At 39.7% G+C, this 24551-nt stretch overlaps 1 protein-coding gene across 3 annotated transcripts in view; it reads left to right on the top strand.

The window, feature by feature from the left end:
• Positions 1-24551, top strand: part of met (MET proto-oncogene, receptor tyrosine kinase) — a 109698-nt gene that overhangs the window by 68851 nt on the left and 16296 nt on the right. For 2 of the 3 annotated variants that reach the window (XM_032548097.1, XM_032548104.1), the window contains exons 12-16: positions 3316-3465; positions 12037-12190; positions 15468-15602; positions 18293-18553; positions 21844-21924. In XM_032548097.1, the coding sequence (XP_032403988.1) occupies positions 3316-3465; positions 12037-12190; positions 15468-15602; positions 18293-18553; positions 21844-21924 (781 nt within the window). The remainder of the gene's footprint in view (positions 1-3315; positions 3466-12036; positions 12191-15467; positions 15603-18292; positions 18554-21843; positions 21925-24551) is intronic. The other variant, XM_032548112.1, reaches the window with a different exon arrangement.

Below are 24551 nucleotides of genomic sequence, written 5' to 3'. Positions count from 1 at the left end.
AATATGTAGAATTAATGAGAAGAAAATAATTACTTAAAATTTAAAAATTAAAAATTGGATCATCACATGAGATGTGAGCAATTAATTATTGTCTATACAATTTATGATGCCTAACTACAGGAAACAAATATCTTAAGTTCCTTGAGTGTGCAACGAAAATAGGTTGGAATAAAAAAGGTGCCGTCATGGTTTCGTGTAGGTCAGTCTGACCCACATGCAAGGTAACACTCAGGAGCAAAAGTTATTAATGAGGGACCCAGAAAGGAACAAAGCAGAACATTTTCAGTAAAAAAACATGGATGGTTACCTTGGAGAGGAGAACAGGGAAGCAGGCTTGCCAAACAGCTAACGGTCTGTTTGGCTGTTTTCACACCAAACAGACACCAGCAGACTTAGTTTAATTGGAGACCAAAATTGCAACATTTCTTACATTTTCAGCTGCTGTGGTTCTCTTTCAAACTGCACTGAGTGAAACATCGGAAACACTGAGAGCAACCTATTCCCCTCCTCACCTGTAGTGGTGCTGAACACTGAAGGAAACGACACAAAAGCTTCCTTCTAAACAAACGGAGTGGCATCAGATGTGAGCCATTGTAGGATTTCAACTTTTGTCGTTGGTATAAGACCATGAGGCGCTGGACATGCATGTTTGTTTTGGTAGTGTTTACCCAGAATGCCCTGCTCTCCTGCCTTTGGAGCAGTCTCTGTTCCACTTGAAGTTCACATGCATTCAAGTTCACTTCAACCTAACTGAGGCTTAGGTTTTTAGGCAGACCAGATTTTGCTTTTTTGGTCTGCATCAGAGTTGGATCGCACAATTACACACCTCCCCAAACAAACCGGACTCTCTTGGCAAACTAAAGTTTGATTAAAGCAGACTAAATGTGGATGGTGTGAATGCATCCTTAGACTTATGGAAAACCCAAAGAACAACAGATGGCTAGAGATAGGACATGGGAAAACCCTCAGACTTTGGATTTTCTTTCTAATGCCTCGATGCAGAGCAGTTGTGTGAGCATCTCTGCTGCACTCCGCCCTCTAGTGGCCACCAGCAGAGAGAGAAAACACCTCACTCATGTGCAACAACCCTTCAAGTGACAATCACAATTCTTACAAGTGGAGGTACAAGATGATGGTTCGAATTCGCAGAGCACCAATTAACCCTGTTTATCTGTGCTACCCATAAATCCGTCCTACCTTGTGGTAATGTGCACATCGAGGCTACGTCACATACTGCTTAGTCAGCACATTTCTTAGAAATACGTCCTACCTGTGGAAGTTTCGTTTCACATGTTTTATTTCATCATAGATTACGGTAAGTTTTATTTCATTTATTTTATACTTGGCTTTCATGAAGCTGCTGTATTATTTCATGTTTTTAGTTTCCATGACAGCAGCTTGTAAATATATTTATAAATGGCTTTAGTTTGCTGTCTGCAATGTCGTTACTGCTGTAAACAAGTCATTGTTTGGCAGTTCATCAGGACAAAATAAGTTGTTTTGTGAGCTATTTTGCCCCTATACTTTAAAATATTTTAGTTTAATTACACTTTTTTTTTTTTTACTAAACCTTGATAAATAAAGGTTTAGTAGATGTTGGTAGAGATATTATGTGACATTGAAGCTGTGTAATAGCGGTGTAATATTAGTGTATATTAAGCATATCCTATCATTTCAGGAGCACAGTGACCTGTGCAGTTCGGTGACACATTGTGTCTGCGCTGCATTTGATAACAGACATACAACGTATTAATGTGAAAAAAAGAGTTGCAGTGATCTGTATTTGTCTGCGTTTAATTTAATTCCAATAAAAACCTGTTTCACCCTGTCACTGTTTTATTCTTACACCTCTGTATTTAAAATATTTTTAACAGGTAGGATATTCTAGTAAAAGGAGTAGTGCATACATCGATAGCTTTTCATTTTAAATGGGGAGGATATTCAGATGAAGGAAGTGATCTTCTTGTGGTTTTGTCATGTATATAAATTGTTCCAATGCTAAGCTAAACATAACTCCTAAGCTTCCACTTCAGTCCCATCACTCAAATAATGTTATCCAATATATTTAACATTAACACAACTTGCTATAGCTTTCTGTTTGTAAACATAACGGTAGCAGTTTTGGACAGACTTGGCTATCTATCCATGCTATGGTAGGAAAATCTGACAAGGTAGCACTGATAGAACACCGGGTCTGTCTGGAAGAGGTTCTGGGGATTTTTTGTGTTTGGGTTCAGTTTGCCCCTTTGCTGGTCGGTACCCCCATTTTATTCCCAGGTATTGCTATTACGCTTTCTTTCTACACCTGTAAACAAACCATTTTATCCACATTCACTCAAACCACACTGCACACAAGTTTATCTGTCTTGATATCTCTCAATGTTTCTGTTCAAATCTTGTGTGATTATATTGAATTATGCATTATTTTCTGAAAATGTTATACTAAATCTTATTTCTATTTCTTGTAGGCCTGTCAACTCTTTTATAATATGAGCTAAAAAAGTAGATACAATGTAACTCCATGTCCTTATAGCAGGCTGCGAGTAGGTCATGGAAAACAACAACTTTAAATTGTCCCTTTAGTTTCTAAAGGGTAAAAGGTCAACATGAAACACCCCAGGGCAGACTGCTCCATTTCATACTTTGCTCTAATATAACTATAAAATAACAACAGGGATAGGATGACCCGCACTCATCTTCATCCCTTCAACTGTTTCATGAGTAAAAACAGAAGCGATCTGGTGTGTTTGGGTGGCAGCAAGCTGGCTGGGAGTGGTTTTTCAACTTGGACGGGACTGGAGAGGAGACAATAAACTGCTTTATACCAGGGGAGGTTTAAAGCAACGCTGTGTTTGGAAATGTTCTGTTTGTACAATTCAAAACTGGAAAGAGGAAAAAAAAGAAGAACAAATTGTGCCAAATCCTTGGTAGGAATTCATTTGTAAAACGAGCACTGTCACAAAATTGTAGATTGGACGATGGAACATTCAGCAGATGAGTCACATGTGGGGGGGAGTAGAGATGACCCAAAAAGTAGGAAAACAAACAGAGTCAGGAAAATTCCTAGTGATGTTGCATATCTGGATCCCAGAAGCATGCTGAAGCTTGTGACATACAAATCAAAATTTTAATGAGAGGAGACAAATGTTTCAGTTTGTCTTCTGGAGTAAAAAAAAAAGACAAAAAACATATCTCTGCCTCTTTCTAATTAGACATTCCTTCCCTTCTTCATCTCTCCCGGTGTGTTGTTCTTCCTCGGTCGGATTCTCCCCATCTCACCTCCTTTCCTCCACCTGCTCTGCTGTGGCCTCGCAGGGCGACCGGATGGACAGGGAGGCGATGAAGTGCCAGGTCCTGACCGTTTCTAACCACAGCTGCGAGAGTCTGACGGTGGTCGGAAATACCCTGGAGTGCACCGTTCCCACCCAGCTGCAGGCCGCCACTGCCAAGGAGCTGCAGGTGGAGGTGAGACATGCTCGCTCGCCCTCAAACGTTTACTTCCTGGTTCTCCTTACACCTGCAACAGTCTGTAAACAAAACACGCTTTAATTAGGGCAGCACTTTGTTTGCAGAAGAACTGCAGGCACCACAAAAAACACGTCCACGCCCCGAACGCATGTTTGCACAGAAAAACACACCCACACACATCCTCCTCGCTCAGGCTTGTTCCAGGTACTCTTCTGGGAGCGACACACAAGCATGAACTGATGTTTTCAGCACCAGTGCAGAGTGTTTGTGTATGCGGTGAACTATACCTGATCAGTATCGTGATCAGGTATAGTTTCCGCTAGAATTTTGCGTTGTCTGACAGGATAAAAAAATTTTTAAATTCAATTTTTACTCATCAATTCTTAAAATAATAATAATGACCTATGTCATTTTTGGCCAATAGTGATTGGTGTTTTGTTTTTTGTTTTTGCTAAATCATCTGTTAGACAAACAATTATTTCTATTTATTTATATATTTTTAATCACTTTTGGCAAAAATATAACTTAGGCTGTTATTTTAGGAAAGTGACGATATTCAATTACATTTTATTTTCATTTGGTTTAAATGAATAGTCAGTCCAAACAAGCTGAGAACAAAGTCCACATCAAGCAAATGAATGTAACTGACAAAAACCACTGATTGTGGCCGCAGTAACGTATAAGCAATGAAATGAAACAACTGGAGTTAAATTCCCAATGATTCACCTGCTATGGCCTGAACACACACTCTCACTACAGCCTCCTGATCCGTATGGACCTGAACTGTGCACTCGCTTGAGTGTAAGCGTCTCAGAATTTTGATCCTGGTCTACAAGATGAATTCACGCTCCGCTGCCTCACTGGACACTGGAATTAGAAGCATCAAAGTTTTGAAATCGGGGAACTTTTCTCCAGTTGAAGTGTTTAGAAGTTTACCAGACTCTCTGAATGAGGAGTTTTCTTGTCCCTCAAGCTTCAGCAGGAGGAGTTCTTCTTCTTCTGTACCTGACAAGCTCTACAGCCTCTTCCCCATAACTCTTCATGGTGTTAGCACATTGAGGTCAGTCTCCAGGGGCTTCATGCATAAAGCGTGTGTGCGCACATAAAATGTGTGACACCATATTTTACGCACAAGTCATCATGCATAAAAATTAACTTTGCGTCAAAGTTTGCATAAATATACGCACACTTTTTTGCTGGCGTGAAAATGTGTGGCAGCCACGCAAACTTTTTCTGTGGACAATATCAAACTACAACGTGTCAAAATTCCCCTAAATACACTGAAATCTGACTACATTCGGTTATCTAGACCAAGAAGCATCGAACCCGATGTTTTTTTCATGATTTTAAGATTTTATTGTTTAAATGTAAAAGATGAAAGTGAACTGCGTTTATCATCAGACAATAAGCTAACACACACACAAAATAAAGAAAGCAAAAATAAAAGGATGCAAAAACCTCACTATGTAAAAAATACATTTTCTCAGTTTTTGTCTCATAAAGATGTAACACAATGTTCTGTGCGAAATGCGTCTTTGGGGTAATTTCATTCTCACTAAAAAAAAATAGAACATGGTTTGATCAGCAGATTAACTCCAAACAGGTTTGATTATTTTTAAGGTGATGGAGGTTTGTGGACAATCACACGTATTCAAGTAGCTGCATAAAGGTGAGCCGCTAACTGTGGAGCGCTTTGGCTCTGATGGAGAACATCACCAATGGAAGGATTCAGAGGGAGCGTTTGATCATATTGATCTGCTGGGAAAAGTTGATGATGGTTCATTAGCATTTAGATTAATCCAGACTGATTATCCTGGATCTCTGAGCAAAACTTATAGAAGGAGCAGTGCGGTACCGGTACCGGTCCGGCTGCAGTCATCCTTCAGTCGAGCCGCCCGCTTTGTGAATGCGCCTTTATGGACAAAAAGCATCTCTACTCTGTAAATGTACAACTTCTGCTCATGATTCCACTACTTATAATAAACGTCCACATTCCCACTCAATGACTCTCTGACTGTCTTTAAATCCCGACTGAACGCTCTGCTGTTCAAACAGGCATTTGCACGATCAGCACGGACCAGCAGCTGCACTCTGTTTCCCGCAAATTTGGATTTATAAAGAAAAGTGCGGCACGGATTTATGCATCCGAATTTGTTGTGCGCCACACTTTTCTAAATTTTTCCGTACAAAAAGTTTAAGTGTGAAAACTGCGCACACTTTTATACATGCGGCCCCTGTCAGAGATGAGACTTTTTTATTTAGTTACCTCTATATGTTAAAGTAAAAATGTCTGAACATCTACACCATGTGGTCAAGTGTACACTTCAAAAACAAAATCTTACCAGATGTTTTTGGTATTTTTGTCTAGTTTCCAGTGAACATTTTTCATACACTTGAAATAAGACAACACTGGCTTATTAGAAACTAAGTCAGTGTTGCTTAGAGAAACTTTCTGCAAGACATAAGAGGTGATGTTTTAGTCAATAATTCTTGAATATTGATGCAAAATGTTAATTCCACTGGCAGATTTTTCTTTCACTTATAACAAGACACTTTTAGATTGGATATTTAACTTAAAACAAACTCCTGTATCCTGCAGAGAAGTTTCTTGTAAGCCATTTTTGTCTTAATTTAAGTGCACTAAGATATTTGCAGTGGAAACTAGACACAAATACTTGGAAACCTTTCTATGCAGTGTGTGAATTATAATCTGTCAAAATGATGGATGACCTTCAGGTTTTTCCATCACCCTTAAACAAAAGTCAAAGACAAAAAATATTCTATTAACCCAGCCCCTGCATAAAGCTTTTTAAAGGTTCTATTGGCTAGAGTGGCCTTTATTTGCTAGTGAAATGACAGTAAAATGGGTATTGAGAGAAGGGGGAAGACATGTGGCAAAAGTCACCAGGCTGGGAAACCTGTGACAGTCTCGTCGAGAATTACACCATGTTCCAAATTATTATGCAAGTGATATTTTCTCCGATTTTCTTAAATGGTCAAAGCAAATGATGGTCAGTATAATTTTCAAGTAATGAACTATTACAGTATAAATCAAATTTTACTGAACAAAGCTCACAATGAGAACAGTATTTTTTTCAAAAATAAAAAACTCAAAATGCACTGTTCCAAATTATTATGCACAGCAAATTTTCTAAACATTTTATGGATTATAAAGAACTGCATTCTTTGAATGTGCAGCATTAAGTGGTCACATGTACTAAAATCAAAAGCTATTTCAATCAAAAACATCTTAACAGACCGAGTTACATGTTAACATAGGATCCCTTCTTTGATATCACAGCACAATTCTTGATCCATTGAACTTGTGAGTTTGTGGAAAGTTTCTGCTTGAATTTCTTTGCAGGATGTCAGAAAACCTTCCCAGAGCTGCTGTTTTGATATGAACTGCATTCCACCCTCAGATCTTCTGCTGGAGGAAACTCCAAAGGTTCTCAATAGGGTTGAGGTCAGAGGTCAGAGGAGGATGGTGACCACACCATGAGTTTCTCCCCTTTTATGCCCATAGCAGCTAATGACACAGTGGTATTCCTTGCAGCATGAGATGGTGGATTTTTATGCATGAAGATGATTTTGCTACTGAAGGTACGGCTCTTCTTTTTGAACCATGAAAGAAAGTGATCAGTCAGAAAGTCCAGATACTTTGCTGAGGTCATTTTCACACCTTCAGGGATTCTGAAGGGCCCGACCAGCTCTCTCTCTCTCTCTCTCTCTCTCTCTCCCCATGATTTTGGCCCAAAAAATGACTCCACCACCTCCTTGCTGACGTCACAGCTGTGTTGGGACGTGGTGGCCGTCCACCACCAATCCACTACTGCGTCCATCTGGACCATCCAGGGTTGCCCAGCAGTCATCAGTGAACAAGTCTGTATGAAAATTAATCTTCATGTACTGCTGGGCCCACTGAGACCGGTTCTGCTTATGAGCTCTGGTTAGGGGCCCAATAGTAGGTTCATGCACCGCAAGCCTCTGGCGGATCCTCCACCTTGAGGTTCCAGAGGCACCAGCAGCTTCAAATAACTGTTTGCTGCTTTGTAAGCACATTTTAACAGCTGCTCTCTTAATCCAATGAATTTGTCTAAAAGAAACCTTCCTCATTATGTCTTTATCTGTACAAACCCATCTTTGTTCTGAATCAGCCACAAATCTCTTCACAGTACAATAACGCTTCAGTTTTTGTTAAATATCTAATGTTTTCATACCTTGTCATACGGCACTACACTATCTGATGATTTTTGTCAGCAGAGATCCTTTCTCTTTCCCATATTGCTTGAAACCTGTGGCCTGCTTAATAATGTGGAACATCCTTCTTAAGTAGATTCCCTTTAATTGAGCTCATCAGACAAACTAATCAACCAGCTCTCTGAAATTAATTATAGTATTCAAAGAGCCCTGACACACAATACCATCTATAAATTTAATAGAACAACAAAAAATGTAATATTTACGACACTTTAATCCAATTTGCATAATAATTTGGAACAAGGTGTAAGGCCTCCATTTGAGGGTTGTGCTTAGTCCCTGCGCCACCACATCACCCCATAAAGCATAAATATTATTGTATATACGTGAATATGTTTTAAATTCCTACATTTTCCTTAAACAGCACTGCTTTAACTCAGTGCAAATTCATTCTAGACCATTGCACAAATCCAGTTAATCCCACCTGATTGACAACTCCAAAAAAATCCAGTCTAGTCTCACCATGATCCTGAACATGTGAGATCATGACTCTGATACTGGCTGTCGCGCATCTTTTCCCAGGTGGATATGAGAAGAAAACCTCAATATCAATAAAGCCAGTCATAATAAATTTATATGAAAACTCCGATCTGTTTCTACCATCAGGTGTACAGAGAGAATTTATCATGGCTTCCTATCTCAGTGTCTGCTTCTGATGGACAAACAGGCTGACTGGTGTGGCAGAAATGATCAAACACACACTGATTAAAAAAAAGTGTGTTTTCAGTCCATATTAATGTGTATTTCATTTATTTTCTGCATCTATATATCTTTTACACTGGAAGAGCAGAAGAAACAGACACTGAGCAACAAATTAAAGGTAGCAACAGAACCATTTGTCCTTACTGACATCTATAACTAACTCTAGGAAATCTGGGGGAAATCACCACATTCTCCATGTGCACCACATCATTTGCGAGAGACTTCAATAACTCCCGCGTCCTAATGCAGTCCTTCATGAATAAGACGCTTGGTGAGAATCTGCTACACAGAGTGATGAGTGAATGGAGTTACTATCCAGCTGTCCATCTTGTCACTTGAATGTAAGTCAAGCAGCTTCTGAAAGGTACTCGCAGATTGGATATGTCATCAGGCATAACTTAAAGGCTCTCTGCACACATAGGTTTCTTTCTTGATGGTGAAACAGAGACAAAATACTGAAAAATCTATTGGAATGTTAGGAACAGGGCTCGGAAGTACCAGCAAGGAAGCAAAAAAAGAGTTTGAATTATTCATGAAGGTGCAAGGAGACGTCAACATTTTAAAGTGTTGAAATGACAACTAAGTACTCAACTTGCGGCAAAAGTAGGGCCTGTATGGGGGAACACAAAGATTTGAGAGAGCACAGAGAATATTTGAAAGAGAACTCAAGTATTACAAGTTTTGAGAACAAAGAATCAAAATTCTACTTTCAAACTGAAAAGTGTGAAAGTGGTGCAGCACTTACAGCAATAAAATTCTCCTGTAGGCCTGGACTTTAACAAGTTCATTTTGATTAATTTAATAGATTTTAGAGTTTTCAATTAAAATGCAATTGTGATTTTTTTTATTTTTTTTATTACTGACCCTCCATTGGACTTGTTTTGAAGTTTTAATTGATTCACACCACAAAACATAAATAAATGTCTTTATGCTTATGAAAGGACTTGTATATTAATTAAATCCTAGAGGTCACCAGTTTTTAAATATGGAAACATAATTGCTGCACTTTGAATTCCACAGCTTTGATCCCGATATACACACACTATTCGGGACTAGAATGCATCAAAAGCGACATAAATGCTTTAAAGACATGACAGCAGCTTGAGGTATAACTACTTTCAGCAACATTTTATGATATGACTGCAACATTATTATTAGTTTTTCTGTCTTTATGTAAATTAATGTAATTCTGAGCAGCCAACAGTTTTAACAGTGTTATGAAATGTTCATCATGTACAAGCCAAGCCGACATTGCTAGTCTTCAGACTCCTTTGGAGATAACATCCACCGTCCGTCTCCAGACTAAACCTTATCAAGCTGATCACTGTTGACTCGTCAACCGGCCTTCAGACGAAACTTCTTATCTCAGGCCAGAGTCAGCCAATATCCTGCTGCTGCACAAACCAACATCAAGGCTTGTAGAGAGAGGCTTCATTTACACACACAGCACTGCCTCTGCAGCAGGAACTTTATTTCCACTAAGCCTAGTGAAAGCAGGAGCAATATTACTGATTTAATCTTTGCACAGACTCACACATTGAAAGTATTTCCAATGCATGACTTTTTTTAAAATAAAAAGTAAATTAATACTGTAGCACCTGTAAACAAAAAAATATGCTTATTCTTTTAGCAGGCTATTGCAGTTAGCCTTTCTTTTTTTTAGGTGGCAGTCCCAAGAAAAGTAATAAACTTATGCTATTATTTGAATAACATAAATGTTTGCATTTCCTATAATTTGAAGTAATAGTAAAACATGGATTTTTTTTCTCAATTTTTTCTTATATAGAACTCTATTGTGTCTAAAAAAGGTAGGTGTTTTTTTGATGGCCTAAGAAGATAAGTAGAAGTTTGTATGTGTGTTTGCTCATAGCTCTGACTGCATCACATCCTGTCTGAATGCAAATAGTGTAGCCTCTCTGTGTACCACTGAGGCCACAGATAATCTTATGTAAAGTGTCACTGGAAAAATAACTGGCAGGTTAACGTGATCTGAAATCAACATGTAGGAGTCTCAGTTCTAAGTGGAGAAACCACAGATCCAACACAAATAAACATGCTTCACAGCATCTAGGACTGTTTTTTTGTTGTTGTTTTTTTTTTAAAACATTGATGGAAAAATCTGAAGGCCAATTAAAATTCGCACACCTGACCACTAGTTGCAGACACAGTACAGGTAATTAAATCTACCAGACACGGATTCCTAAGAGATTGTCTGATCATCATCTCATACCTGGACACCGTAACGCAGAGGTCTTCAACGAGGGAGTCGTGACTGCTACAGATCACGACTTCCCCTTCTTATTAATTAGAAATATTTTGGGTCTTGTTCAAAGCTATATCTTTAAATATAGATTAGTATAAATTCATTGTGTACCAAATTGATAAGAGGAGAGATAGAGTAAACTATTTCAGTAGTAATTTACACATTCAGAGAGCAACATCTTATTTTGTGAAAAGTTTTACATTTTATGCAAAATAAACCTTTTTTATGGCAGTGGCATTAGAAGGCAAGCACTTTGGAATTTAAGCTTTTGTTAAATAAAATGTGAAATTATGAGTCTGTATTATTTGTACTGAATACACAGCAATACAGTGTTTGTATTTTGTGTATTACTAGGCCTACTTTATTGTAAAACATGATATATATTGTTGGGGCTGCTCCCTGCTCCGGCTCTTATTCAGTGGTGCAGTTGGACTTCCTCCCATTGAGAACGCTTCCGGGATCAGAAAACTCCTCATTCAGAGATCTTTGTAGGCCTTTGATAGCTTCAATTGGAGAAATGTTCCCTGATTTCAAAACTTTGCCTGAATTGGCGCTTGTAATTTTAGTTTCCAGTGAGGCAGCAGAGTGAAGATCTGGTGAAAGGAATTATTTGGAAACTGTATTTAATCAAGTTATCTGTCTGATTTCATTTGATGTTCTGACAAACTGTGGAGGGGTCTTGAGTCATGCTGTTTTGACAGGGCTGGGTGGTAATAATAATAAAAAACCCTATTGTTGAAAATGGACTAATATAACCATGTGTGTATCACTTTAAGAGCTCAGGAAGCCGTCTGAGTAATGTTTGCTGTGATTGGTTCATTGTAATTTCAAGCTGCCAATAGCCGTTGTTGTTCTAAGAGCATGTTCAGTGTTATATGAGCAGAAAGTTGACGAATCGTTGGAGACCATTCAGAGCTGTTTGTTCAAGAGACAGGGAGCGTGTAAATGAATAAAAACCACTCTCAGCTCTATTAAAGAAAGTTTGGACCTGAAATCTTTCCTCTCATCCTTTACCGGATGCTTGTGGTGGTGGTTGTACCATTTAAAGAACTACCACTACCCATAAAGGGAGCACAACAACTATTACTTCACACCTCTGTCAGCTGGGCAAAGCTGGCTTACAAGTTGTGCACACCTGATGTCATTCTTGCAAGCAAACTAGTTATTTTAATTTCATTCCCATTTGTTTGTAAAAAAATAAAATAAAATAAAAAATTATAGCAATCTCCACTAACAACATGAAACTTGAGCCCTCTGGGAACAGAACCTGATTGTATTAGTTACAGTATTTTAGCATACACTTCCTTCACTCCTGACACTCCAAATCCCTTCCCATTGTTCAGTGGCGCCAAGCGGACTCCATCAGGCATCTGGGCAAGGTGACGCTAGCACAGGAGCAGGACTACACAGGCCTCATCGTGGGCTGTGTGTGTGTCAGCCTGCTGCTGCTCCTTCTGGGATCGCTGGTGACGTGGAGGAGGAACAAGCACATTGATGGTAAGAGCAGGAGACACAGAGTCCTACCATTACAAATAGATTTTATACCAACGTTCATTAATAACAGGAAACTGGATATGTCTTTTCCTTTTACAAACTCTGAGGCCTTGAAATACGTAGCCAGGTTTTTATAAAAACGGCGATCACAGCCGCATTGTTTTAAAAAATGACATCGTACACATGGGATCAGTTTCAGAAAGGTTTTCATCCACCAAGAACCCGTATAAATCCACCCCTGAGCGTTGATCAATGTCAGCCAATGAGATTGCTTAAAACCACCACGACTTCCTGGTAGGAATTAAACATGGCGGCAGGAGGTTCATGTGGCGCATTCTTTTTAGCAGACTGTAATATGCGACCCTAAATCTAAGTTTTCCCAGAATTTAAACGCAATTCAATTGTTTGAGTTAATGGAAGTTTTTCAGTTAGTAGCCCCCTTTAATAATTTTTTTTTTGTCACTAACTTTAATATTTTGCTCTAGCCTTTGTTTCCAATTAGATCTGTTAACAGTAGGAGTGGTGATATTCTTTTTTGTAATATTTGTTATTGACTTGTTGTTTGAGATTGTCATTGTTATTCTGATATATACAATAAAAAAATCTCAGTTTTCCCAGGTACTCACGCAAACACAAATACAAAGCTATGTCAGACCTCCCCTTTAGTTAGATTTTTTTATATATAAATAATCGTTATTAAATTGAGTTTTCGTGTGCACGAAAGGCGCAAACGCATAAAAATACATTTGCTTTCCCAGATAGCAGGCTACGTTTGGACGAGGCCTTAATGTCTTAACTAGAGGTGTGCCGATCTATCGGCCACCGATCATAATCGGCCGATTTCCGTGAAAAAGTGTATGATCAGTGATCGTCGATCACCAAAACGATCACATTTATCTCACTTCGCAGCCTCCGTGTGCAGCTCATCTCCTCTTTCCTTCACACTGCGCAAGCGTGCAGCAACAAATCCTGTGGTGTGGAACTTTAACACTCTGAGAGTGAATGGAGAAGTTTGAGTGTTGCGGTGCAAAATTACTTCGGGAGAGAAGCACGTCAAAATGCATCAACACAACGAATATAATATGCCATTTAAAAAACAAACACTTGACGGAGCTATATCGAGGCTTAATGAGGACATCCGGTCGGCAGGTAAAGCAGCTCTTAACTACCAGCACTCACCCGGATGGACCTTACCAGAGGGGCCGCTTTTCATTGGCTGATGCTAATTCTACGTGGTCACGTGCGTGGCCGTCTCACAAACACACTTAGCTTCCCGTTAGCTAAGTACAGCATAAAGACAGAACTGATACAACTTCTACACCTTGAAGCCTGTCTGCTACACAGTCTTACGTTAGCTAAACAGATCAATATCCAATGTGTCTGTATCTGACATACACTAAAGATTTTATTTTAGCAGAAAAGTCTTTGGACTAAACTGTTACTCGTGTTAGCCACTCTAGCACCAAGTACAGCTAGTCAATCAACCATCACTGTGTTCAGGGAAGCGCTGATTAATAACCGAGAAATAAATATCAAGCCTGGAAACTTGATATCGTAACGGACTGAATGTTATGTTTTTAAAGTAATCTTTGCTCGTCTTGCGGTGCGCAGGCGGTTGCCACGGTAACAGGTGTGCTTAAACTACAAAGAGAGAGAGAGTAAAAAGGTAGGAGTGGTTTTGAGTTGATCACCTGTTCGGGTTATTTTATCTTTGTTTACCTTTGCTGTGGCGCATTACAGCCACTGTAGTTTCTAAACGTTGGACTAATTACCTCGTTCTTTTGTGAGTTTACGTCATTCACAACAAACATCACATAGAACAAATATATTTCATAAAATTTTGACAAACAAATGGCTTCTACCGTGGTAATTATGTAAAATTAAATTAATTATATCCCAACTTCAGAAGATTTGCCTTTACCTTTACAGAGCTCTTTGGTTCCTCCTATCAGTCTGTAGCTTCTCATATTTCAGTCAACAAACCAAATTTCAGCTCTACCATAACTGACTGACAGCTGCTGGCCTCAGGTTTGCAACCAGCTTGTGACTGAGAAACCAGTAACCTGCTCCCAGATGATGACATGAACTTGTTAGTTCCTCTGTCCATTGTAGTAGCTGATATATTGTGAAAATCCGGTAGAAATGATGCACTAATCGAGTCATGTTTACATAGAAACAATGCGCTGCGAGGCTTTGTTTGTGAGACTTGCGGTTACGTGGGTGGTTGTGGGCGGAGCTTGGTAAGGTCCATTAGCATCACGGTCAGAAAGCTTAAACAAATGAACAGAAAAATAATTCAAGTCTTCGAGCTGGCGGTGTAAGACGCTGGTTCTGCTCTCGCTCTTGGATCGCCGCTACTGGTCGTATTTATTTCACAACTTCCACCCAGCAGTGAACTCTCACACCGAACCTGCTTAAAGCTGCAGCATGTAACTTAAGCAACAACAAGAAAAAAAAGATTTTAGATATGCATTAAAACTTTTGCTGTCCTAACATAAGACAGATAATCTGAAAAATAATCGTTCTCCTCTGTTCCTCCAGTGTTCTTCAGAATTACTCAGCTCAGTCAGAAGCAGCCAATCAGAACCAGCATTACTCAGCTAGCCATGCTATCAAGGAAGTTATGATTTAGAACTCAGGATTTTTTATTTTAATGCAACCTGCATTTGACTTTGAATGAATGTTTTCTTTATTCCTTGACATTATTTCATATAGGCAGATTTATTTGACTTATAATTTATGGAACCGAGAGCCTTACTGTAAAATAATATTTTACTGACTGCAGGTTTTTCAGTTGTCCTTTTGACTGAATAGCTGCTGTATTGTGCCTGCAAGTATTTTACATGTTTATGTCTAAATTAGGTGAAGTTATTGCCAGATAATTTTTTCTGCATTTCCTTAGAAATTTGTATTCTGTCACTTGCACTAAATTCTAGGTTTGCTTAGTTTTCTAAACACAAAGGAGTTAGTCAGTTCCATAAAGGAATTATTTATTTTTTTGCTTGAATTTCTGTCTATTGATACATTACCATTTTCTTTGACCTGAAGTTCAGAGTGTTTTTTTCTAACCTGTGTGCATGTGTGTCTGCTGGCTTTGTTTTGCCTGGTGGGTTTAGTGGAATGTCTTGTGTGGGATGCTCTGGTGGAAACACTTTGCTTTTTCTCACTGATTTCTCTCTCTCTCTCTTTCTTCTCCTATGTTACCTCTTCTTTCTACGTCCTTATTTTCTTCCATCTCCTTTCTCATCTTTCTTTCTGTCTCTGTAACATTTGTTTCCAGATCTGTCTGAGGTGTGGTATGATGGCCGGGGTCACATCCAGCATCTGGACAGGCTGGCTAACGCAAGGAGCGTCAGCCCCACTAATGAAATGGTCTCCCACGAATCAGTCGACTATAGAACAACCCTGCTGGAGGGTAAGCCCCTCCCCTTTTCTTCTTCTTCACATGACCTCCCTCACTTCACCTCCGTCCTCCTATGTGCCTGCTCCCTTACCTGTTGGCCTCAGCGGTTAGCTGCGCATGCCTTATTGTGCACCTTTCACACTAACAGCAGCCCGAATCATTGGGTCAGTTTAAGGTAAAATTGATGCATTTCTAACTTGGATTAAAAAAGAATGATCACATAAGATGTTTTGTTCAGTATTGTTCAGTAACCTCAAAAATCAACTTTTTTGAGGTTTACATCATGGTATAATGTCATTCGCAACTCCCCCGCTCAGCTCCCTCAGACTAGCCAGGAGTAATTAGCAAACACCTGCTGAGCTCATTTTAAAGGGTTAATAGAGGAGCCATGTTGTGATGACTTCCTGAAGGTGGAGTTTCAGAAAGAGCAGGAGTTTTTAAAGAGACAGAGACCCAATCATAAGGTGTTAAATTAGGTGTTTAATTCATATGCAGCTCTGGAAAAACTTGAGACCACTTAAAAGTATCAGTTCTCTGATTTTACTTTTTATATGATATACTGTATGTTTGAGTAAAATGAACATTGTTCTTTATTCTATGAACTACTGACAACATGTCTCTGGAATTCCAAGCAAAAATTGTGTGTGTATATACTGTATATATATACATATATATAGCTAAAGTTAACATAGTTAGTTGATTTAGCTATAAAATGGCACTATCCCCTCTAATGCCTCTTTAATTAATAATAATCAGTCTAGTAGAGGTTAATAGAGTAAGTCTATTTCCAAACAAACATCTTAGGCTCTGGAGGCCTCAGTTAGCCTGTTGAATGGTAACACTCATGACAATACACCTAGAAAAACACTAAGCAGATTGTGTTTGTTTTGTTTTGGGTTTTTTTGTTCTTTTGTAAAGATTGCTCAGATAAAGCATATTTCATGTTAACAGTAGCACTTAGGTACTGGTTATGGACTGGTGACCTGTGCATGGTTCCACCTTTCACCTAATGCCTGTTGGAAGATAGGCCCTGCGCCCCTACCATCCAGCCCAGTTAAGTGTGCATAAACGGTGGATGAATGGATGAAGCAATATCTTGATAAAGTAGACCAAAGCAGGGCTGTTTGGCAGTAATACACACCACCATGGTTGACTTCCTTGTCAAGTATGATGATGATAATATGGGGCGTTTCACAGAATCCCATTGCTGTTCTTGATCAACCAACAAATTGCTGTTATTCCAAAAACTAGAAAACTGAACACAAACACACCAGACCAATCACAAAACTCAACACAACTCAACATGAGAATGACAAAGAAACCCAGAATCAGTAGAACAGGAAGTAAAGAGACAGAAGAGATTAACATAACTATAAATACTGAGAAACTACAGATTACCGTATTTTCCGCACTATATGGCGCACCTAAAAACCTTCAATTTTCTCAAAAGCCGAGAGTGCTCCTTATAATCCGGTGCGCCTTATATATGGACCAATATTGAGCCACAACAGGTCTCGCAACTACGGTAAGCAGCCGCCGACTTCATTTTCCCCCGTAGAAGAAGAAGCGCACGGTGCACGCTGGGTTTTGTGTAAAGACCCCAAAATGACTCCTATTAAGAGACACGCTTATGACGCAGAGTTTAACCTCAAGGCGATCAGTCACGCAGTAGAACACGGGAATAGAGCAGCAGCCAGAGAATTTAACATGAACGAATTAATGGTGCGGAAGTGGATATATATTGTGATTGGACTAATGTTTGATTTACCGTAACAGTATCAGACTGTTTTTTACATGTTTATTGAATCGAGGAAAAGTTCCCCTCCACTATATGTTATACCTTGCTGTTGTTAAAAGATAGACTGTGTCACGAAAATACCACGTCACTGACTTTACCTCGGGGAAAATAATAAAACAGCTGTTTATTCATTTTGGGAATGAACGGAGTTGTCAGAACGCTGGTTTGTAATCTATTAATAAAGTTTGACTGACCAATCTGACTGTTTTGTTGACATTCTCTTTAGCGCAGCTCCATCTAATGGATGCATAACGTAACCCCAGCCTCTACTGTAGCGTCTATTCTATGCGCCTTATATATGAAAAAAGTTTTAAAATAGGCCATTCATTGAAGGTGCGCCTTATAATGTGGTGCACCTTATAGTGCGGAAAATACGGTAGGTATTTGGAAACGGCAAACTCTGTATAGATGTAAAGTCTAACAAAACATGATGCACATCTTCTCATCTAGCATGCGTCAGTAATCTTTGATGTGGTCTTTGGCGCCTCTTGTGGATTCTGTTCTGGTCCTGAGGGCCACTGAGAGGCTCCGGGTATTATGATCCCCTGGATCATAGCTGAAGCAATGTCTGTGCTGGCCTTGAGTCTGGGGAGGCTGGGTTTACTAATGAGCTAATGTTTGCCTTCAGGGAAAGTTAGCGTTCAGGACATTTGACCTCGCTCTCTGTTTCAGCTCTGGTTCTTGTTCTGGCTTTTCTGGAGGAACTTCTGCATTTATTAGCCCTCCGCTAACAGAGTAGAAAACCTCACGCTTTTAAGCTTTTTCCTTCCAGCTCTGTATCTGTGTCTATATAGCTGTCCCTCTCCGACCACGTAACACACCTTGACATGCGGAGGTCAAGGTGTTGTGACATAGCGGCCGACCTCTGACCCCCCCTTCTCTCTTTTTGTTTCTGCCTCTCCAGATCAGGGTGTCGACAGGCCTGAGACATGTCGGGCAGCTCCTCCTATCTACAGAGCCGATGGGGAGCTGCTGTCTCCCAGACTGGGAATACTGGGAGGGGGGCTGGGCCTGGGCATGGAAGGCGACCTGGTGTCCCCCCTGTTGATGGCTCCGGTCCACATCGACCCGTCCTGTCTCCACCCGGACCTGCTGACTGAGGTGCAGCATGTGGTGATCGCAAGGGAGCAACTGTTGCTTCACATCAACCAGATCATCGGCAGAGGTCAGTGGTCAGCTGCTGGGATGCCGGGTTTTGATCGCAGGTTTATATAAAAATGATCTCATCTAAATCAGGTTGTCAAATGATATCTAGAGTCAAACATATACCAGTCGCCCCTATGATACAAAGTCCACAGGTCCTTTGGTTTCACAACAAGCCCTCATCACCTCCCTGCTCTTCCACCATGTTTGCGAGATTGATGTCTCTGCCAGCATGTAGTGTTTCAACATGGATATGCATTATGACCAAACACCTCTACTTTGATCTTATCTTTCCAAATAATATTGTTCTGGAAGTCTTGTGCTTTTATACTATATTCATATGCAAAAGGATTTCTGCTGGTGATTCTTTCAGAACAGTGATGCTAACAGGATATAACAGGAAAGTAGCTTCCTGTCCAGCAGCCTCCTACACCTCAATGCCTTTGTTTATATTTAGGTTAAAAAAATGTTTGCATACTTAAACACATTTCTGCTTGCATTTCCATAGAACAGAAAATTACACAAATTGAAATTCCGAAGACAAATTCACTTGATGTAAACACGTTCTTTGATTAAGAAAAAGTTTTTACACTGCGATGGGGTCGTTTTGTAACCGAATCAAAATTTCTGTATTTTTGAAAAACTACAGTGGAAACATGAGTCACGTGATCAACAGCAGGACGTTACTACTGGTAAAAATGACAAAGAAGACGGCAGGAAGTGGTAGGAGGATGATGGATTGGTTTTGTTTTTTGTCCTCACAGCATTACACAGTTCAGAAAAAATTGTTTGATTCCAACATGTTGAATCCATAGCTCCTCTGTAAAATTGCTGACTACAATTTCCATAAAGCCGTTATCTGTTGTAATAAAAAAGCAATAAACCGACCTGTGTTCTCTTTATCGCAGGCATGCAAGTGGTTTCTCTGTAGATAAAATCATCTTAAAACGACATATAAACATCATCTGATTTCCTCCACTATAAACATTCATAACAGTACATTTATCGCATTACGGGCATGTTGTGAAAGTTGTTACATCTTAAAAACGTCCAGAGTTCAGTGTAACAGTGCGGCAATATTTGTTTAAAAATGTCGGGAGTCTCTGAGATAAAGTGACCAATGGGCCTCTGGAAAGTGGGAGTCGGAGGCACAAAGCGCAACTCCCGCTTTCCACCCTTCATGCTTGTGTGCTTTTACTGCATGAGATTTATGTTAAAGTGCTTGCTTTATAAAACTTGAAGCTTGACATGCAGACACCAGATCAGCCCGTTTTACCACATGTAGGTAGGCGGTTTGGCCCGACAGATCGAATTTAGCATCAAACTGAGAAAGACCCTTAACACCGTAATGTTCCAGAAAAGCGTTTGCCCCCCTCGTATGAATTTATCCCCTGAAGCCTGGATTTGGTGGCTGCTCGAGTGCTTCAAAGTGGCGTAGGATGATTTGTTCTCAGCTAATGTTCCCAGGGTCCATTGTGGAGAGCCGTAACCCAACACTGCCAGCCATCTGCGGGGACGTGATAGCAGAGTGCCGCGCTCATTTCGGTCCTGCACCCTTCTCAGGCTGGACCGAGCCCCCCATCTTAACTAGGAGATATAATTCAATAAAACACACAATAACTCAGGGGGGTTTGATGCTGGTTATTAGGCTGTGTGGGATATTAATGAATAAAGCCTCATATTGGGTTACTTAGAAGAGGCTGATTTATTGCAGTGGCAACTCAAGAAAGTTTGCTGTTTAGAATGAAACACTTTTTTTCCCTAACGGATCAGTGAGATGATCGTTACACAATATGGAGAGTGGAGGAGGGAAGGGCTGCAATTCAGTTCAATTATTTCATCGAGAACACGTAAAACCACGTTGGATGTTTTGTACAAAGGTTTTCCAGCCACTAAATTTGCAAACCCAGTCTTTGGTTGGATCATTATTATTAGACAGCAAAATTACAATTAAATATCCTTGTCACACACACAAGCTGTCTTCCCAATGACCATAAATAGGCCCGATTAGAAATTTAGAAAAGAAATTAGCTTAATGGAAACACACCAAGTTATAAAAAACTTGTTTTTTAATAAAAAGTTTTGCCATTAGGATGAGCTGGGGATTTTTTGGCCGTATCAAAATAGATTTATTTGGCAAAACTGCAATGAAAACACTTTTATTTGCATCACACAAGTCACACGATCGACAACCGGATGTTACCCCTGCTGCAAACTGCGAAGACGACGACAGGAAGTAGTTGGAGGATGTTTTTTAACAACTGAAACTTGTTCCCATGTGATGTTAATTGCGTTTCTTGTTTTGCAGTTGCAAAATTTTCAACATTAGTGGAATATCTGGAAAGGTTTTGCACATTTATGATTGAAACACAGCTACTACTGCACATTAGAGAAAACTAATTTTCAACCACAAAGTAGGTCCTTAAAGATAAGCAGCTAATTTTAGTTTTACACAGTAAGTGGATGTGTGAGCTCATCTTTTCTAGGTGTTGTTACGCCCCCCCAGGCCTAGGGGTTCAGGGACGGTAACATAAAGATGTGTCCAGAGAAAAAGTGGAATGAAAAATGATTACAAAAAGAAGGTTTTCACAGAACCAAAACACAATACAACTTAACCCAATTAAACAAAAGTAAAGGACTAACAAATTCAGAAATCACTGACTACAAATTAAATAAGATGTTCAAACACGTCCATCTAAAGTAACTCAAAACAACCCAAAAGAAAGGACAAAAGGGAGCACCAAAACCTCCCAAACACAAGCCTCTAGCTTGTTCAAGGTTTATCTAAAGCAGATTCACCACTTAGCAAAAGAAGCAAGAACAAAATTGTTCAAACTGTCCAAAAACAGTCACCAAACACAGAGGGTGGGGGTCAGCTTTACACAACCTCTTCCTGCTAGCTGCCCCACTGGAGGAATGAACTCAGATGTCTTTTATATGGTGCAGGTGGGCCTCATCAACGTCTGATTGGCTTTGCTGATCCAATGGAGTGGCTGCTCTCCTGCAGCCTCTAGGCAGCCAATCAGAAAGGTGTGCCTGCACAGCTGATCCTGCATAATAGAAAAAAAACAAAGAGCCTGCACAGCCTCAAGAGGCGAGGGGCTGTAACAGTGTTATATTGGTGTTTCGGTGACAATGCCTCCTTCACATTACATCATACGTGAAGCTCCTCGTATATAAATGACTGTGGTATCACCATGTGAACCTTTTCTAGGCTATAAAGATCTTAGCATTCACAGGTTTGAACAGGAGCGTTTTAAACTATTGATGCTGAATGATTCTGACTAATGTACATCATGTTGTAACATGCAGGACACTTTGGCTGTGTTTTCCATGGAACACTACTGGAGCCGGACGGGCAGAAGCAGCATTGTGCTATCAAGTCGCTAAACCGTGAGTAAGAGCCTTGTTAGCATTTGTTTCTTGGTTAGATTAGGGAAATGATGAAACAAGTCGTGCAGAGCAGAGGTAAGGGCTTTAGGAATTCCTGGAAGGTCGGAGGGTGGGGAGGATTAAGCATTTTTTTGCAGATAAATCCATCTTGCATAAACCTTATCCTGTTTGTAGATATGTATATATAAATGTATATCCTGAGAACTCTCTGATCTCCAACACTGATATAAACATTTGAAATGCAAAACCAGCCAACACTTCAATTATTGAGTCATACATGTTGGTGGGAGACTAATGATGCGGCCTTGTTTTTGCAGCTCTATGTTCCCAAGCCCACAGCAGCCATGTTGGTGACTGTGTACAACCACAATATTTCAGAATTTTACATATATAACGATCCAATGCAGAGAAACAATTTTAATTTGTTCAGTCAGTTCAGTTAGGAGTAGAACAGTCAATGTAAAATAAATGATAAAGAAATTGACAAAAACAACAGGTTGACTACTTTGGTCAAACACATAAAAAATAAATCGCAACAAACTTTCTTTTCAAATGGTTCTGGAAGTGTAGTTAGGAATTCTAAATATAATGTAAAATAAATAAAGCATGATGTCATTCAGAGCACGCAACATAGAAGTAGGCTGTACAGATCTTATGAATTGGGAACATTGTCACGATATCTGATCTGGAGTTTTTCACAATAACGGAACAGATATTAATATCGGATCAGTGCATCTCTGACTTTTACATTCACTTAATTAAAACAACTTTTTTTTTTTTTAAACTATCTCAGGGTTGTTTTTTTTAAATCCTCAAAGTTGTGGATGACTGACAGGTAGTCAGGTTTGCACTTCCTGTTTTAGTTGACTTTAGTTAGTTCAGTCATTTCAAATCTGAAAATGTGTGTGTCAATGGGAAACAATGTTATACTATTCAGTATTCAATTTAGTTTGAACAAAACTATGTGAAGCTGCTTTGATTGACTCTGCCGTCTGCAGAAAACCACCAGAACAGCTGCGTTTCTCTAGAGCTCTGCCAAGACGGACATGGATGTTTTGGATTTTGTTGTCAGATCTGCAGCAACATCAGATATGTTATGTTTCTTCTTTCTGGGTTCTATAGTTGTTTGAAAAAAATAATCCCGTCATCGTTGATCCACCAACGTTTAGAATGTAGTTTTTCTTACAATGTCTCAGACATAATTCTTTCACCTACAGCACATATGTCAAAGTCAAGGCCCGCGGGCCAAATCCAGCCCGCGAATTAATTATCTATGGCCCCCTGGATGATATTTAATTACTATTAGAACTGGCCCACAGGCCACAGCCTTTGCACACACCAACACTACATTCCCCACAATGCAACGGTAGCCCGCAAAGTCACGCAGTGCACACAAGCGGCTTCATTGTTCATCAGCAATCAGAGCAGAGATAACTTTCAGATACCCCCCTCCTCAAAAATGGCTAAACGTAAGGTGGAGGCTGAGAACCAGTGGCACAAAAGGTGGCTATGCACTGTATGCAACGCAAAAACGATGTGGGAATTTTTTTTTCTAGTCAGCATTTTATGTACTTAACCGCTGCTTGTGCATGAAATGAATAACAGAGGAACAGCACTGATTAGGCACCCCCCTCCCATACAGGTAGCTTGGGCAGCGGCCCTTCGAGAACGTGCTGAGGCGCGTTTTTTTTTTTCTTTTAAATTTGACGTGGCCGTCTCACAAACACACTTAGCTTCCCGTTAGCTAAGTACAGCATAATGGCAGAGCTGATACAACTTCTACACCTTGAAGCCTGTCTGCTACACAGTCTTACGTTAGCTAAACAGATCAATATCCAATGTGTCTGTATCTGACATACAATAAAGATTTTATTTTAGCAGAAAAGTCTTTGGACTAAACTGTTACTCGTGTTAGCCACTCTAGCACCAAGTACAGCTAGTCAATCAACCATCGTTGTGTTCAGGGAAGCGCTGATTAATAATCGAGAAATAAATATCAAGCCTGGAAACTTGATATCGCAACGAATTGAATGTTATGTTTTTAAAGTAATCTTTGCTCGTCTTGCGGTGCGCAGGTGGTTGCCACGGTAACAGGTGTGCTTAAACTACAAAGAGAGAGAGAGTAAAAAGGTAGGAGTGGTTTTGAGTTGATCACCTGTTCGGGTTATTTTATCTTTGTTTACCTTTGCTGTGGCGCATTACAGCCACTGTAGTTTCTAAACGTTGGACTAATTACCTCGTTCGTTTGTGAGTTTACGTCATTCACAACAAACATCAAATAGAACAAATATATTTCATAAAATTTTAACAAACAAATGGCTTCTACCGCGATAATTATGTGAAATTAAATTAATTATATCCCAACTTCAGAAGATTTGCCTTTACCTTTACAGAGCTCTTTGGTTCCTCCCATCAGTCTGTAGCTTCTCATATTTCAGTCAACAAACCAAATTTCAGATCTACCATAACTGACTGACAGCTGCTGGCCTCAGGTTTGCAACCAGCTTGTGACTGAGAAACCAGTAACCTGCTCCCAGATGATGACATGAACTTGTTAGTTCCTCTGTCCATTGTAGTAGCTGATATATTGTGAAAATCCGGTAGAAATGATGCACTAATCGAGTCAT

Source organism: Xiphophorus hellerii, chromosome 2, assembly GCF_003331165.1.
Source record: "Xiphophorus hellerii strain 12219 chromosome 2, Xiphophorus_hellerii-4.1, whole genome shotgun sequence".
NCBI lineage: Eukaryota > Metazoa > Chordata > Actinopteri > Cyprinodontiformes > Poeciliidae > Xiphophorus > Xiphophorus hellerii.
The sequence above is the reverse complement of the archived record's forward strand: the minus strand, read 5'-3'. Positions and strand labels throughout refer to the sequence as shown.